Here is a 17635-nt window from a genome sequence, read left to right on the forward strand (position 1 = left end):
GAGCAGCTGAAGCAAACTGGCCCCACAGGAGCAGCCCTCGGAGGGTGAATCATCCAGGTGCTCTTTACACACGGCTGCTAAATAGGCAGATTAGAGGCTGCGAAAGAGAGATTAGACAATTAGAGCATCGGCCTTCCTTTTCGGTGGGGTTTCACCATTCCCTGCTGCACGGGCTGAGATGGCCAGGATGGGCTTCAGCCAACATAGTGCAGATCAGGAAAGCCCTGACCATCTTCCCTTGCCTTCCCCCTCGCAGAGCTAGGTGACCTTCCCCTCCTCCTCCTCCTCCTTGCATGAACAGGCTGCCCTTTTCCTCCTCCAGCTCCTTTCCCACCGGCGGACACGTAGGTCTCACGATATTGTATCCTAGGCAGGACTTTAAAATCATAGAATTATCTAGGTTGGAAGGGACCCTTCAGATCATCGAGTCCAGCCATCATGACTTTGTGGCAACAGTTGCCAAGGTCTCCCAGCCAGGAGCAAAGGTTTCATGCCATGGCCGCAAGTGGTGTCACCCTGGTCTCCTACCTTCCCCGTATCTTGGGGCTGTGGTTAGGCTGAGACAATAAATCCCTGTTCTTGCATGGCGAAGGATGCTGAAGATCCTCATGGTGTCTTTTTCTGATCTTTTCCGTGGAGCTGCGCAAGTTTTTCTGGACTTTAAGCATGGAGGTTGTTACCTTTCCTGTTCTGGACCCCCCAGGGAGGTGTGGGACACGTGACATGGAGGAGATGTACCATGGACTCTGTGACTTCAGGCTAAATCTGTCCACCCATGCTGTCGTCATTTGTCCCCAGCTGAGGAGGAGACTGGCTCAGACATCTGCCCCATGCTTGGAAGATGCCGGGGCTATGCTTTGTGCTGGGCACATCCTGTTCAATCAAAAGCCTTCCATCAATTTTAATAGAGCTAAATACATGGTAGCCCACTTGGAAACAGAGCCTCAAAATGTCCTGTGAGGGGAAGTCTGGGACACAGTGAAAGCCTCTGTGATACCTTTGTGCTACCTGTCCCAGCTCCATTTTAACCACCCCTGGGGAATGGAGGTGCCACCACCACCACCCCCTTCTCAAGGTCCATTCTTGTCACAGGGAATGGGTTTTTTTGCAGCCTTCTGAAATTTGTTCTGGGACTGACACGAATCCATGGGTTGGGCTCTCCGTGTATGAAATGTCCAACTGCACAAGGAAGGACTCCAATGTGGACACACCACACCCAAAATATCTCTCCTCCAGCTCTTTGTTTACTCACATTCTGCAGCTTCTGTTGGCCCCTCAGAGAAACAGATCGTACAGTCACAAGGAGATACATGTTCCTACAACTCATTAATACCTCTCTTCTCTCGCTCTCCTTTTCCACATAATACAACCCTGGAAATGGGCCTAACTATGATTTATCCTGGATGTTTATACATTTCCACCCATTCTGGGTGTAAAAGGAATGCAGGAAGGGGTGAATATTGTCGCTAAGTCTTTGGCATCCTTCAGTCCAAAAAACTCTCAGAGATGTAATGTTAATTTCCAACATCAGATCATGTGCGTTTGCTTCAGTTGCCTTGATTTCCAGGGACCTTTGCTTGAAAAAGAAACCCTGCCATTTGCTGTCCATCTTTATCTGAGCCCATTCATGCTTATCTGAGGCAGTGCTGGTCAGACCAACACTGGAACTTGTTATTACCTTATATCCACGTCAAAGACAGGAGACATTAGGGGATGCTAAATTGCATGGTTGAGCTCCATCCTGGGCAGTTCCTGTGGAATGAGCTATTCAGAGCCACCGACCTCTCCCACCTAAAAATGTCCCGTTGCCATGCCCTGGGATGAAAGAATAGGTTTCTGGATGGCCCTTTATTTAAAACTATTCTTACAAAAATAGCTGATACAGGGTAAGAAACAGGCAGTGCTGGAAATTATATTCTTTTTTGGGTGATAGAGACCATGCAGATACCTTTGGGAGGGTGTTAGAGCCTAAATTATTGCACTTTGTTGCTTTCTATGAAATAGCTGTCTGGGTCTGAGCAAATCCCACCCATCCCAGTCTTTCAGACGCCTGAATCCTTTCCCTGCGCTCAGACAAAACCCCCATTGGCAGCTCCTGGTGCAAAAGGTGGTCCCGGATGAATGACTCTTTCTAAAGCTGTTTGCAGGATTTGTGGGGATGTTTTATTCATTTGGCTTCGTGCAGCTGACACGCTCCTCTCTCCAAGCTGGCCTTCGTTTCTGCCAAAAGGGGACCATGCGCTCTTCTCGCGTTTGTGTGCTGTGGTCCTGCATGGGCTGGGTTTTGGGTTTGATGCCAAGCGAGTGCCAGACGCACGTCCTTGGGGGCTGGGGCTTTGCTCTTTGCTGTGCTGTGTCAGGGGAGATGTGCTCAGGAGCCCCAGAGCTGGGCAGGACAGGGTTTGGCTCATAAAATCATGATGTGCCAACACCATCCATCACACAGCACATGATACCACAGGGGCAAAGCTACACCTCTTTGTTGCCCCATGTCCCTCTCCCCCTCATTCCCAGTAATCCACCCCATCTCCATTTACCCCGTTGTCTCCCTGGACCTTGAGAATAACCACCGAAAGCCATTTCAGGAAAGAGACAAAACCATGGGGTCTCTTGAGGGTGAGATGGTTCTCCTCAAGGAGCACCTATCACCTAAAGTGAGGAGACACAGGCAGAGACTGAGTGGCACCCACAAAGTCACAGGAGGACCATCCTCACAGCCCACCCTGAGTTGGAAGGGCTGGGTGAAGCAGTGATTAACACACCATGTATGTGGTGGTGAATGCAAGCCTAGAGGATAACATGAGTATGGGTGACTGCTACCCAAAAGGCATATATTACTGTTGTTCCACTCAGAGAAGGTCCTGTGAAGGTCTGGCTCTGTTTCAAAGACCTTAAAACTCATATAAAGCAACTCATATCTTGGCTCAGCACCCTGTCTCGGTGGAAGCTGGGTTGGGTTGGTTGGTACCTACTTGTTTTGACACCCATGCTGAGGTCCAGGTTATTTCATTTGAAATCCCAAACATAAAGTCCTGAGTTTCTCTTCCCAAGTTTGATGCGATGAAGGTCTGAATTGGAGCAAAACTGGAAGGGTCCCTTGCTTTTGATAGTCAATATGAATCTCCACGCTTTTCAATTGGAAGCCAATGTTGTGGGATCTGGTTCTCCAGCTGATCTGGGTGGACCCAGACCAACACTACTGCTCCACCACTATCAAACGAAGTTGAATTAGTAAGGGCTTATTCAACTGCACTGGTGAAAGAGTGGACCAGGGAAAATGTGCTCTTTATGTTGTACACACATGTGTGTGCATATATATGCATGCGCACATTCTTACAAAAATATAAAGCTGTTATATGCAGTAGCAAAAATCATAATTCTTAGACTTGTTTTTTGAGAAGGATGGGTCAGGTGGGCACTGGTGCTCGAGTTTAACTGCAGTTTGTTTGTGGTACTTGCCTCGGTTCACGCTGACAGATCTGGCAAGCAGGGTCTTGGGGCTGTGTAGATGAGGCTGAGCTCCCATGCTCTGAGAGAGGTGAAGAAGAGCATGGCAAGCTGTGCTCTCCAACTGGGGGGCTGTCCCATATGCCAAGGGGACAGTAAGTCCTTCCTGACTGAGAGTCACCAGATCTGCCCTAGACCCAACATCAGGTTGAGGGGAACCACCCAGGGAGAGTCCTCCTTGGACTTAAGCACCAAAAATGAAGACACCTGAGTGAGGGTGGTTGAATCCCAGCCTCTAACCCCCTCTCCTAGCCTTCCTCCAGGCTCTTTTAACCCTGCATAGGAAGCAATGCGCATTCCTCAGTTTCAGCTGGGAAAATGCCTTCTTTTGAAGGTCTCTTCTCAATTTCCAGCTGTCACACCCTTCCAGTAAACTTTTGAAGTATAGGTGCTGCCCAGGGCTTGGGAAGCTCTTGTACCCGTGACCAAACACACACGCTCTCCTCCCTGGTGCCTCAGCTCTGGTTCTATTTACCTGCAGTCATCGGGTTAAACAGTGCTCCATTAAAATGCTGATGTGGGAGAGGATCGTAACTTTTTTCCTGGAGGTGATGAGTAATTACAAGTTAGTTTCTGGGAATGTATCTAACCTGAACCGCTTCACTGGAAACCAGGAAGAGGAATTAAAATGGCTCCAGCTTTGTTTTCCTGCATCTCCCACCCTCCCTGTGGCACGCAGCCCTGCCTTGGGACTCAGTGCTGGTCCTGGGCCAGCAATCCCTCCCTTTCACCAGGGCAGAAAGAGCTGAAAGAAAGGAGAGATTTGTTCGTAATGAATTGGCAAACGAGATGCTGGCCTTTCCCTTGGGAGGGCTCCGTACCGTTACTGACTCAACAACCTCTCGATGAGGAGCCGGGGGTGGAATGGATACCCCTGAAGTAGGTGTCTGCCAAGCTGCATTTTATTATTTGGAAAATAATGCACCTGGCACCCTACCAGGGGCTGTGCTGCTGCTGCAAGGAGCTCACACACAGAAGGCTTTTAGCAGCTTCTTGTGACACTGGTGGGTTTTTTTTCTCATGGAGCCTGAGAGAGAGGTGGGTTTGCGCCGAAAGAGTTTGCTGTCGGTCACGGGGACTGATCTCAGGGGGAAGTTAGCGCAGCTCAGACTCTTCTGCTGCTTCTGAAAGCTTTGAATCTAATAGGGCTGCCCTCCCCCTGTGGAGATGCTACCTGCCTGGGAGAGCCTGCTTTTAGCAGCTTCTTGTGATGCTGGTGGTTTTTTTTTCTCATGGAGCCTGAGAGAGAGGTGGGTTTGCGCCGAAAGAGTTTGCTGTCGGTCACGGGGACTGATCTCAGGGGGAAGTTAGCGCAGCTCAGACTCTTCTGCTGCTTCTGAAAGCTTTGAATCTAATAGGGCTGCCCTCCCCCTGTGGAGATGCTACCTGCCTGGGAGAGCCTGCTGCTTTCAAAGGCATCCTGGGGAAGGAGGACTTCCCAGGAAAGCAGTCAGTGGAGAGCTGCGTGGGTGCTCTGACCTTCTCTGTAGGACACCGAGGCAAGGACTGCCAGCCTCCACGTTCAGCCAATTTGCTCTTCCTTCCCCAGTGCCAGTCACTGCTGAGAACTGGGCTCTGCATCCAGCCTGATGAATGTGGAAACAGGCTGCGTGGCTCAGGAGTTGTGGCTGGTGTTAAGGCGTCCCGATTTAATTGTCAGTACATTGTTCTTAGGCTGCTGAGAACTTTGCTGGGACAATACAGCTCTACTGTTCCCAGGAAAAAAATAGTCGGTTGTTAAAAGTTTAGAGGGAGGATTCAGAAATAGCAGCAGTTTGGGAAAAATCTGCTCCTACAAATCAGTTTCCCAAGACCATCTGCTTGAAGAGCAGGCTGCTGGAAAGCTACCAGCAGTGAGACAAATAGGGAGGACAAAGGAGGTCATAAAGAGAGGTGTAGAGTGACGAGCAAGATCTTCTGGATGGAGCGAGGTGTTGAGCTAGAATTTATGGCAGGTGGAAATGAGGTGGCTGCAGGGACTAGTCTAAATCAGAGGAGATAAATCATGAGTTGCCTGTCCTTCTATATCAAATATCCTCTGAGGAATTTGAAGAGACAGATGAGATTCAGAATGGGGGCTTCTGCAACCGGGAAGGTAGTTATTTCCCAGTAACCCAGTATTTCCTTGTGCCTCCTTCCTTTTAAGCAAGGAGCACTGGTAGGTTTGGAGAATTAATGCAAAGCCCTTCTGCATGTGGCTCACAAGGGGCTGAAAGGTAAAGGCTCACAGCACCCGTGGGTTTCTTGGAAAGACTGTGTGGAAGCTACTAAGTCAGTCAGAGACACCAGAAACGGACAGAGGGTGAAGGCACAGGTTACAGGAGGACACACTAAGTTGAAGGTCTGCTTCTTGATAATGCCTGGAACAGTGGTAAATTTGCAAGGTTCAAGACATACAGCAACGGGATCCTGGGGAGACTGGTCAGCTTTTGTCAGGCAGAGAAAATTGGTTATTGTTCATGCAGAACCTGAGTAATTACTTGACTAGGTGGAGCCAGGTTTGTGCGTCCTTTGAATTTACTGAACTGGGAATTCAAAGCTCTCCTGGGGTATAGAGCACTTCCAGTCTGAGAGGCCATCAAGACCATAAAATCATCTCAGTGATTCTCTTCCTCGCCCCTCACCTTTACGTCTTCACTCACATTAATGCTGAACGGACTTCAGCATCCCAACCCTTGCCCCGTGGAAAAAGAACAGAAATGACCAGCTGCCTGTGATGGCAGGGAGCTGTTTGGACGACACATGACCTGATGATCCCTGGTACCCATTTGTGGAGAAAGGGAAAACCTGCCCATCTGAACCCAGTGAAGTCCCTTCTTAGCTCCAGAGCCGCTGACCCCAAGAAAGTGAGCAAGAAAGAAGATTCTTCACAATCTTAGTTCATCTTGTCCACTGCCCCATCTCAAATTTTGATCCATCTCTACTTAAGAGAAGACTAAAAAAGCCCTTCAACCCCTTTCCTCATCCACCCAGGTGATTTGGTAGCACAAATAGGGGATCTTTTCTGACTTGTGGAGATGGCTGGTCGAAGCTCTGAGGCGTGAGGATTGATCCATGCTATTGCCTTAATGCCAAGCTGATAGGAAGGCACAGCTTGCCGAAAACTCAGCACCTGAGCTGGGGCTCACGGTCACGGACCCCCGAGGAACTGGGCCCAGGGAGCACACCCTGGCCATTTAGCCGCCTCATTTCAAAGACATTAAGTAAAGGCGAGCCTGCCAGATTCCCTAATAAGCTGTTCCAATATTTAATTGCCCACCGTGATCAGAAATAGCATCTTATTTCAGGGCCTGTTTTACGTAATTTTAGCTGCCAGGCAACAGCTCTTTCCAAGAAGGCTGAAGAGCTCTCTGTGGTCAGCCAGGCACGTCTGTGCAGAGCCCTCTCCTTGGTGTGCTGGCCACACCGAGCTCCTGAACCTGGACCTCATGGGACATAGAAGAGGAGGAGATAAGCTGAGCTCTACTTCTACCTCTTTTGCCACCCCCCAAGGCACATACTGCATTCCCTGCCTCATCACTGTGTCCCAGCACATCTGACACGGTTAATGCAATTCAGCTTCTCTGATTGCAGCCCTTCTCGCAGTCGTGCAAGAGGACAGGAGCTGTCACCAGCACACTCATACACACATGGAGATGTATGTCACTGGTGCTCTCACCTATGCTAACTTTGCCTTCCTACCTGAGTGTGTGACAACATGAGAGAGAAGACAAACCCCATCGCTGGACCTCCCTACACATCATTTCCATGTGAGATAGGATCATAGAATCATCTAGGTTTGGAAGGGACCCTTCAAATCAACAAGCCCAACCATCAACCTAACGCTGACAAAACCACCCCTAAACCATGTCCCTGAGCACATCTACCCATCTTTTAAATACCTCTGGGGTGGTGATTCCACCACTTCCCTGGGCAGCCTGTTCCACTGGCTATAAAGCCTCTTTTTCTCCTCCTGCAACAGGAAAATAGAAGACAGCTTATTTTGGTTGTGTGCTGTACTTCTGGGCAGTCATTCGCTAGGGACATTCATTGGTCAAAGCAATGGCCTCAGGTAGTAGACCCACACAAGGAAACTCAAAGTTGAATTTCATTCATCTGGGCAAAACAAGAGTTAACTGCTGTCCTCTCTGCAAACACAAAAATGGCACCTACTTGGGCCCAGATGCCCAGCTATAATGGAGACAATGAAAGCAATTCAACAGCCCTGGTTTACCTCATCTAATGCCAGTCCAAGTATTCCCAATAATTAGGCCTTTCAGCCTGGAAAGGCTGGAGCCACAGCTGCTTCCTATTTTCCCGAAGCTGTACAGAGCATTAGTCATTTCACTGGGTTTTTTTTTTTTATTTTTTTTATTACCGTGACTACAGCCGAGTAAGTGTGCCGCCAAACCTCAGACAAGCCAAATCAGGCTCAATTCAGAACGAACATCGGGAGTTTGAAATTATCTCCTATCCCCCTTCTGAGTCCTTATTTTCCCTCCCCACCCAAACAGCCTGAAGAAACATCCGGCAAGGTCTGCTTTCTTAACACGTACCAGGTTGACCAAAAAGAAGTACTGATTGCTGGCACTTCCACCCCAACTGTTATTCATTAACCAATCTTGGGAGTGACCTTGACACTTAATTAGTCATCTAGTCCTTCCTGAAGGCGAACCTTTTCCCCACACCATGGTGGTTGAAGAAGGGATGGGGATCGTATTTAGCAAGGAGGAGTATTGCTGTAATTTTGGCAGCTCATGAAGGGAGCAGAGACCCATCTGCCCTCACCTACCAAGATTGTGTTAGAGAAGGCTTTGCTTTTACCTCTGGAGGCTCCAAGTTGTCCTGGCTGTGACATTCAGACACCATGATAGGATCTCCAGGTCCTCTACCTTCACTCAACAGCAGCATTTGCTCTTTGCAGTTTAACTTACAGTATCTGAACCGAGTGGTGATGCCCCAGCAGAGCAGCTCCAAACCAGCAGTTGTCCTTGCTACGCAGCGGCCACCTCTCAGCCCACGCTCATGATATGACCTTGTCTCCTCTTTCCATGGTTGCAAGAGTCCCAGGAAATGGTGGAAATAGGGTAGCTCGCCCTGGAGGTGGAAAATGAGTAGCTGAATGTTATTAATGTGGAGACAAAAAGAGGAACTACAGCTGCTTTAGTGCCTCTCTTCCCCCTTCACAGGTAGAGCTGTGTCTGTGTACAAGGAAGAAAACATCCATCCCCATAACCAGGGTTTTTTTCTGGTGAATTGGTGTCCCAGAGGCAGTGGACTCATCCTTCTTGCCAATTTGTGTTTCACCTAGTGCTGGGCAAAACTAGTTTGATTTAGATAGGAACTGACCCAGACGCTGCTGTTTACACCCCAAGCCTCTTAACATCCCTTTTTTTTTCCTTTTTAAATTAGGAAAGTTTCTACCCGTCTTGATTTCAGCACAGATGGGAGGTTTTCACTCCATAAATACTGGATTTTGTGTCTGGGCAGAAGTTGAATTATGGGATCATCTGATTAAAAACCCACATTAAATCATTAATGAAATGAGCTGTCTGATTATATAAGTCATATTCCTCTTATTTCTAACTTGGCCACCAGCCGAAAGAAGCTGGAATCCAAAGAAGCAGCCAACCTTGTCTGTGCTTCAGACGTCCCTCAGTTTTATGACTAAGGAGGAAGGGAGGAACAGCATTTCCCAGAAAAGTGGGGACCGGTGCTAAGGAGCGAGTTTGGGATGGAGAACCAGAGGTGGAGGAGATCCAATACCCTGTTTCAAGTCAAAGAGGTTTGGGTGGGAATTGGTAGAGCGCTGCTGGCTTCCAGAGGGTTTTGTCTTACACAGCTGCCTGCACATGGAGGACTCTCAGCATCCTTTGGGTTAACTTTTCCAACTGGAGAGGTTGGGATGCTGGGAGAAGCAGGGATCCAGCTGTGTCTCACAGCTGGCCAGCTGCCGGTTTCCTGCGCTGTAGCAGGAGAGCAAGACGCCTGCTGCCTTCCACAGGCAGCAGTGTGACTTTTGCTAAAGAGCTTCATCACCGCCCCCGCCCCCGAATTCTCCCTCACACACAAACATCTTTAATTGGCTTTATTTTCAGGTTGATCCTGTTTTGACACTGGAAGGAAAAACCCTCAATAAATTTAAAAGATAGCTGAGGGAAGGACGCTTCATTTGTTTTTTTCTTTGATAGGGACTTTTCAAATGCCATATTAAAACGAAATGAAAGGTCTTTTGTTAAAGATCTGAACAGGGATAATGCTTTTGGCTTCAGTTCTTGATAGCCATGGACTTCACAGTAGATGAGTCAGGACCCCATTCCGAAAAATGCTTACCTCTCCTGTAGACACTGAAATATCTTCCTGGATCTGGCTTTTGATCTGTCTGAGTCTCAATTTCCTTTCTGGGAATTGAGATGAAAATTGTCTTTCTTTCTCCTTGTTGTTTGTCTTCTTGCCTGAAAGCTACATGGAAGAACTGAAAGGGAGGTGAAGGTTGCTGAATGTGCTCCTGGTAGGTACGTGAGGCCACATGGACTCAGTCTTCCACAGTCCTTCAGGTATATCTGTGTTCAGGAAGGAGTGAGCATATTTGAGTGCTGCCAGAATGGGGATGCTTGCTCAGTTAGCAGAGAGGTGTTGTGAGCATGTTTGAGTGCTGCCAGACTAGGGATGCTTGCTCAGTTAGCAGAGAGGTGTTGGGGTTGCACCCAAAACATCCCTGGAGGTACCTGCATCTCTCTACCATCTGTTCAAGGAGCCAGGATCTGGCAGTTCTGGGCTATGGGGGACCTGGATTGGGGTTGCACCCAAAACACCCCTGGAGGTACCTGCATCTCTCTACCATCTGTTCAAGGAGCCAGGATCTGGCAGTTCTGGGCTATGGGGGACCTGGATGGACCAATGTTCCTGACTAGAACAGCAATTTTTGTGCTCTTACTTAGTGTGCAAACTCTTCAGGAAGGAGGACTATGGCTTCTTATGACTTTGTGGTGCCAAGTGCAGCACCTCTCCCCATGCTCTATTAACTCGAGCAATAAACACGCCTTCTGGTGGGGGATCATCTGTCTTTGATGTGTTCCTCCTTCAGAAGAAGCTTCTTCCATGGCTTTGTGCAATAGCTTCTTTTATTTTTCATCTTGTTGTGGCTCAGTTGTGCTGAGTTGAGGCAGCCATGGCACCGTTCCTTCTCGTGGGCGGTTTTCTACAGCTGAGCAGAGGAGCACAGGGGAGGCCGTGGCCTACAATCAGTGCAGCCTTTTCATCCAGAGACGGAGAAGAAAATGCAGTCAATCAAGTTGTTGTTGTTGTTGTTTTTAACATAGTACAATCGTTCAGTCTGTCATGAGCAAATGCAAATCAGGGGAGCGTGGTGGTGAAGCAAACGAATGCAAAACACAGAAATCAGTGAGCCGTGTTTTCTCTCAGAGCTGGGCTTTGATTCATGAGCAAGATTGACTCATATGGGAACGGCTGATATGGGTCTTGCCCCTGCACAAACACAATCTGTCCTGTGGCCGCTCCATCGGAGCTGAGCTGCTCAGGAGGCACCTGCCATGCCCCACAGGCCAGCCAGCTCTGCTAGGATGTGACCCAGGACTTCCATGTTCATTGGTTTGGGGTTTGATTTGCTTCAGGGGGTTGCTGTAAACAGGCTGGGTTTGGAAGTTGTTTCTTGAGCAAAACCTCAGCTATCCAAGCAGCAGGAAGAGGGAGCATAGTTAAGGGTAGTCCTTTTTTCTTCTCACAGCCAGTAGATATGACAGGGAGACCATCACCCTGATGGTGATGAGGGGCAGCTGGAGATACCAAAATCATCTCCAATGTCCCCAGACACTTTTGTGTGGGCAACTGAAACCTACCTCTTCCCTGTACAGGCAGCAGAGCCTGGGGAGCTGCTCAGCTACATTTAACGTAGACATCTGGGTCATCAGTTGGATCACTCCATATGCTCTGCTGACTGCACCGGTTATGTCTCTATTGACCTTTACGGATCTGAGAGCCTGGTGCCCTGCCCTGAAATATCTGCGGGTGTCTTCATTTAGACATAAATCTCATCCTGAAGTGGAAGGGCTTCATTCCTTATGCTTCCAGTGTTCCAGGGTAGTGGACCTGACCTGCAGTGGCTGCTCCAGGAGGGCATGGGTCTCCTTGAGGTCACCTGCTGCCTCTGACACCCCTTGTGCCATGGTGGGAACAAAGCAGTACTGATGTCAGGGCCAACACCCAGTGAATCCTTCCCACCTATTCAAATAGGGGAAAACTAATCTCACACCAGAGCAATGGTCCCCTATCCAGTCTTTGCTGGGCTGTGATCCCACACTTTGATTGCCCCTCCTTGAGCATGGACAGCCTGGGAATGGGGGTACATCCCACCTAACTGTTGATAACTACAGCTGTGCTCCCTTCATAGTCAGCCAAGAGACACTGTCTCTCATTATCTGTATTAAACCTCCACTGAGGGTAAGAGGAACCCAGCTGACCAGCACACATACTATTGTATCCAATTATATAGTTATTTTGTTTTTTCCTTCTTCCTTTTCCTTCTAGCTCAGACTGCAGGATGACAGAGGGTGACACAAATCTCCCAACTATCGAGAGAAAGCTGGGACTGCAGATATGGAGCATAGAGGTATGACAAGAGGCAATGATGGCATATGTCCTCTGCACATGTGTGTGTGTGTGGTTCAAGAAAGAGCTGTTCTCGAAGTAATCTGGGTGGGAAAACAGGTTCTTACAGATAAGATGCAGCGGAAAACATGAGACACAACATCTCCTGATGCAACTTTCAGCATGTTGTTGCTTTGTTTCCTGCTCTGTAAAACAAGGATAATATTGAGTAAGGAAACATGAATGTGGTGGGACTGAATCAGCACTGGAGGCTTTTTCATCTGCTTCAGGAACCAATGTAAATCTGCTTTAGCACACCAGAAATTAATGCCCTGTTTCATGAAGATGAGAGGTTACGTATATATAACTTCAGTCTGTACCAGCATTTGCCATGGGGAAGGCACCCATTTTTGCAGCAAAGGTGTCCCATGGAGTCTGTTTCCACTTCATCCTTGTCTTTCCCACTCTGATCAATGGGTCACTGCAAGGAGAAACACCACCACCTGCAAGGTCACCTTCTGCTTGTGGTGGTATTTGATTTTGAATTGGAGCTGTGTTGTGCTCAATTCTGCCTTCTTCTGGCCCAATTCTGCAAGGATATTAATCTGCAATGAGAGGGGCCATAGACGGAGGTGCAGAGTCCACACAGGGGAGCAGTGAGAAGGGGCTCCAACACATCTCCAAGTGGTGGTAGTCCCTCACACATCCCAGCTATGTTCCAAATATCGCAGGGTCTTTGCCTTCCCATTTCTCTCCAAAGCACTGTACTAAGCTTCTTTCCAGAGAATCTGTAATTAGAGCCTGCAATGAGAGGGGGCATAGACAGAGGTGCAGAGTCCACTCAGGGGAGCAGTGAGAAGGGGCTCCAACACATCTCCAAGTGGTGGTAGTCCCTCACACATCCCAGCTATGTTCCAAATATCGCAGGGTCTTTGCCTTCCCATTTCTCTCCAAAGCACTGTACTAAGCTTCTTTCCAGAGAATCTGTAATTAGAGACATGTCGGTTCACAAGGGTCAAGCTGATATGCTGGGAAACAAGTTAGGCCACCAGAAGAATGTGTGTCTCTGATTCCAGGGAACCACAGAGCCAGTTCCAGCTCGGGAGCTGTGTGTGTACTGGGGGGTGGCACATCAAGGCACTTATGCTGGGCAGGCATGTAATTCTGCACTTGTACCAGAGGAAGTGTGCAATTAGGGTCTGGAGGGGTGAGGGACACATCATTTTCCTCAAATCCATCTGTTCTCAGCACTGCTAGTTGCACATCATTTTCCACAAATCCATCTGTTCTCAGCACTGCTAGTTGCTCTGAATCCCTGGCAAAGTGGTTATCTTAACAAAGCCCTGAATGTTACCCTTGAACTTAGAGGTACTGAGTAAAAACCACACCTCAAAACTAAACCTAGGATGAGATGTGCTCACTCCCCTGGGAAATTCCCTACAAAAGCAAGCTCTGGAGCACTTCAGCCTGACCTCTAGGTCTTCTTGCTCTAGACCTGCAAGATTGCTGAAGAGCAAGGAGACTAAAAAATACTTGCCAATCTGCCCAAGCAACATTATCATTTGCCCCTTCTCACCCCTTCGTACTTCTGGGATTTCCCCCAGAAGTGGTTTTTCCTAACTCACAAGCACAGCCCTGGTTCTTCCTCCTCCAAACCCTGCTTGTCACCTTAGTGTTTCACGCACCCCAGCTGTACTGTTTCACACATGTCAACTTCTGCCTCTGAAATTCCAGCAATGACCCCAATGCTCATTTCCTTACAGAATATGAAGATGGTTCCTCTACCTGAAAAAGCTTTCGGGACGTTCTTTGAAGGGGACTGTTACATAGTTCTGCACGTAAGTAAGGCTAGCAAACGCTGGTCTCTGGGGTAGGAAAGTGGTTCAATTCTTTTTGCTTAGCCCTGGCTTGGATGATGGTATCCCCACTGCTGAGAGCATCACTGTGGGTAAAAGTGGCCGTGCGTGTGTGTTCACACACCTGGATTTAATGTGGCTGTTGCATTAAGACTGTGTTTAGTAAATTAGAAATCCAGAGGAACCGTTAACTTAGTAATTCATTGAAATTGTTCATTTTCTGATCAACTGAGTCATGTCCAGACATGGAAAAATGGCCAGTACATTCCTGGCAATGTGCTTTCACCATCTCATCACACACCTGGATTTAATGTGGCTGTTGCATTAAGACTGTGTTTAGTAAATTAGAAATCCAGAGGAACCGTTAACTTAGTAATTCATTAAAATTGTTCATTTTCTGATCAACTGAGTCATGTCCAGACATGGAAAAATGGCCAGTACATTCCTGGCAAACTCAATCAAGGTCTGTGTTGGGATTTCCCCCAGAAGTGGTTTTTCCTAACTCACAAGCACAGCCCTGGTTCTTCCTCCTCCAAACCCTGCTTGTCACCTTAGTGTTTCACGCACCCCAGCTGTACTGTTTCACACATGTCAACTTCTGCCTCTGAAATTCCAGCAATGACCCCAATGCTCATTTCCTTACAGAATATGAAGATGGTTCCTCTACCTGAAAAAGCTTACGGGACGTTCTTTGAAGGGGACTGTTACATAGTTCTGCACGTAAGTAAGGCTAGCAAACGCTGGTCTCTGGGGTAGGAAAGTGGTTCAATTCTTTTTGCTTAGCCCTGGCTTGGATGATGGTATCCCCACTGCTGAGAGCATCACTGTGGGTAAAAGTGGCCGTGCGTGTGTGTTCACACACCTGGATTTAATGTGGCTGTTGCATTAAGACTGTGTTTAGTAAATTAGAAATCCAGAGGAACCGTTAACTTAGTAATTCATTGAAATTGTTCATTTTCTGATCAACTGAGTCATGTCCAGACATGGAAAAATGGCCAGTACATTCCTGGCAAACTCAATCAAGGTCTGTGTTTGTCTGACCTTCGGGGCCTGTGAGAGGTGGATGACAGGAGGGTCTCATTTTCAGCAGGAGATGTGGGTTAAGGAGGTGTGCCACCTATTCAGTGTCACACAGAGAGGCTCTGAAAGCCCTTCTCAAGTCCCCATTAAGACACTTCACCTGTCTGGACCTCCACGCAATTTGGTCCAGGCCTACTTGCAACCAGCTCAACCTAGGATAGCTACAAGCATGAGGAACTTCTGAGAACCAGCTCTGCTATATGGGCTGTACAAAGTGCCTTGTGTTCCCAGAACTCTGTGGGAGGATGATTGCATTCAGCTCCCAGACTTCCTTCCAAATCTCTTCATCTGCACGCAGCAACCTAGGCCCCATTGCATCAGACAACATCCATACGGTGGAAACCAGAAGCATTTCCCACTTCCTGGGTCAAAGTGTCCCTCCTGCAAACATCTCCATCAGTCAAGAGACAGCAAAGCCTCTATTATCCCACAGTAAACAAATGGACATTCTCTATGTGTCAAGCTGGGAAAGCAGGCTGGGACAGTGACACAGAATGAGTGTCCTGCTCTAATTCACCACCCATATGCCTTTACACTACCTTTTGAGTGCTTTTGGTGAATCGGTTTGGTAGCAGCCACCCAAAGACATGGTTAGAGGAGAATATGTGTCCTTGCACGAAGTTGACTCTAGATACCACTGTAGATGTTGACGCTCACAGGGTCAGCTTACCTTGCAACAGCTTCCCCAGGCAGAAAAGCCTTTCATCAGCCCACTGCTCTCCTCCACCCACTGCAGATGGGAGGGTAAAAATACTAATCTTCGCATTCTGCATCTTGACTGGAGGCTCTCCAAACAAAGACAGCCCACAGAACAATGGGACTTTGATCATCTTCAGTAACAGTGTATTAAATTGAGCAATTTTGCAACAAATTAATTAGCTGTGCCTTGGAGGAACTGAGCTCATTCAAGTTGTTCTAGCGTGTGTTTCGCTGTGGTATCAGCTCCACAAAGCAAATAAACACAACTTAGTGTCGAACCCAGTGTATAAGATGAGCTTTTATTACCTTTCCCAGGTGTCCATGATGGAGTTTAACACAGTAGGTGCCGGGTACAACTCACACAACGATAAGCACACCTGTTCTCAGATGGCTTGCCTCCTCTTTCTAAGCTGTTGGGGTTTCCTGTAATGAGATGAATCACAGCACGCACACACAGCCTCGGCTTCCTTTGGAGCTCAGTCTGTTTTGCAAGTCAGCAGGAACTCAGAGGCAGTTTGTGTTACTATGTAGTGTGAGATGAGAAAGAGAAAAGGGAAAGAAATTATAGTATATCCAGGCAAATAAATAGCAGTGTACATTGCTTTTAAAAAAGGAGATCTATGAGAAGAGTCTCCTTTAAGTTTTAATATCAGACTCTGCAAAGGTAGGACAGGTTGAGCGTGCTAATTTTTGCAATTGCACAGGTGCTCAGTTTTCCTTGATATCAAGAATTATAAAAGCACTTAAGACAAAAACATCCTTCAGTGCAGTGCTCTCCCAAATCAGCTCCAAGGCTGAGCTCCCAAGGAGAAACCTAAGGCTCTGTCTTGTCTCCCTTTGCCCAGACAAAAGGCAGAATGGGGAAAGGCCCTGGGAAAGGTCTCCAGAGTCGCTTGGTTTTGCCAGATCTCCCTGGGCAGTGATGTTATTTGAAACACACGTATGAGCTGTGTCTTCATCCTGACTTGTCTTTCCCACCTCTTCCAGACCAAAAGGACCTCTCGTGGCTCCGCTGTGGATTTGCATTACTGGATTGGCAAGGACTCATCTCAGGATGAGCAAGGCGCCGCGGCCATGTACGTCACCCAGCTGGACAACGCCCTCGGGGGGAGCCCCGTGCAGCACCGGGAAGTGCAGGGACATGAGTCCGAGACCTTCCAAAGCTATTTCCGCAACGGCATTATGTGAGTAGCGTAAAATACCCTGCAACGAGGTGGGTCATGGTCCTTGGGGTTCTCTCTCCTTCTCTGCATCTCAGGGGCCATCAACGTTTCAAATATCTGAAAAACATGGATCAGCACTGAAGTTGGTCAAAATTCAGAAGCAGAATTTCCCATTTTGAAAAAAATTAGTTGTAAACATTGGAACTGGAACCATGTCATTCTCTTCTACTGGTCTTTTTCCCAGATACTTGCTATAAATGCAACTTAACCTCCCTTTTGTTCACTCTAGGGTCCTCCTTCCTCTCCTCCTGACACTTTAAATTAATACACCCACTCAGGGCAGTTCAGACTAACATCCACCTTGACAAGAAGGGCTGATTTGGCTCACACTGGGCATAAAATTCCTGCAGTAGAAGTAAAGTTTGACTCTGAACTTCAACCATCTAAAATTGGGTTTAATCCTACCCTGTGGCCGTGGCTCCCTTTTGGATCTTTCAAAGGTGACTCCAGGAGGACCTTCAGTGGCAAAAAAACAACTGAAGTGCCTTGTTTTTAAAGAGCTGAAGAAAACTCAGATGAAAACCCATCCTTGGTTAATACCTTCTATCCTAGTCTGGTTTTTGATAACTTTGTACTGTACATCTCTATAACCTCTCACGAGTTTCCTCAGGACTCTTGTAAGACAAAAAAGTGCTTTTATCTTCATTATAAAGATGACTAAGGGGCAATGAAGGACTAAAATTC

The 17635-nt window shown here is 47.8% G+C and overlaps 1 protein-coding gene across 5 annotated transcripts in view; it reads left to right on the plus strand.

The window, feature by feature from the left end:
- The window catches only part of VILL (villin-like), a 38012-nt gene that overhangs the window by 1208 nt on the left and 19169 nt on the right, over positions 1-17635 (plus strand). For 2 of the 5 annotated variants that reach the window (XM_014945158.1, XM_014945157.1), the window contains exons 2-4: positions 12034-12115; positions 13857-13931; positions 16716-16912. In XM_014945158.1, coding sequence (XP_014800644.1) covers positions 12047-12115; positions 13857-13931; positions 16716-16912 — 341 coding nt within the window. In that variant the 5' untranslated portion in view covers positions 12034-12046. Of the gene's footprint in view, positions 1-12033; positions 12116-13856; positions 13932-14594; positions 14670-16715; positions 16913-17635 lie in introns of those variants that run through there. The other 3 variants (XM_014945155.1, XM_014945156.1, XM_014945154.1) reach the window with 2 other exon arrangements.

Source organism: Calidris pugnax, unplaced genomic scaffold, assembly GCF_001431845.1.
Source record: "Calidris pugnax isolate Ruff unplaced genomic scaffold, ASM143184v1 scaffold54, whole genome shotgun sequence".
NCBI lineage: Eukaryota > Metazoa > Chordata > Aves > Charadriiformes > Scolopacidae > Calidris > Calidris pugnax.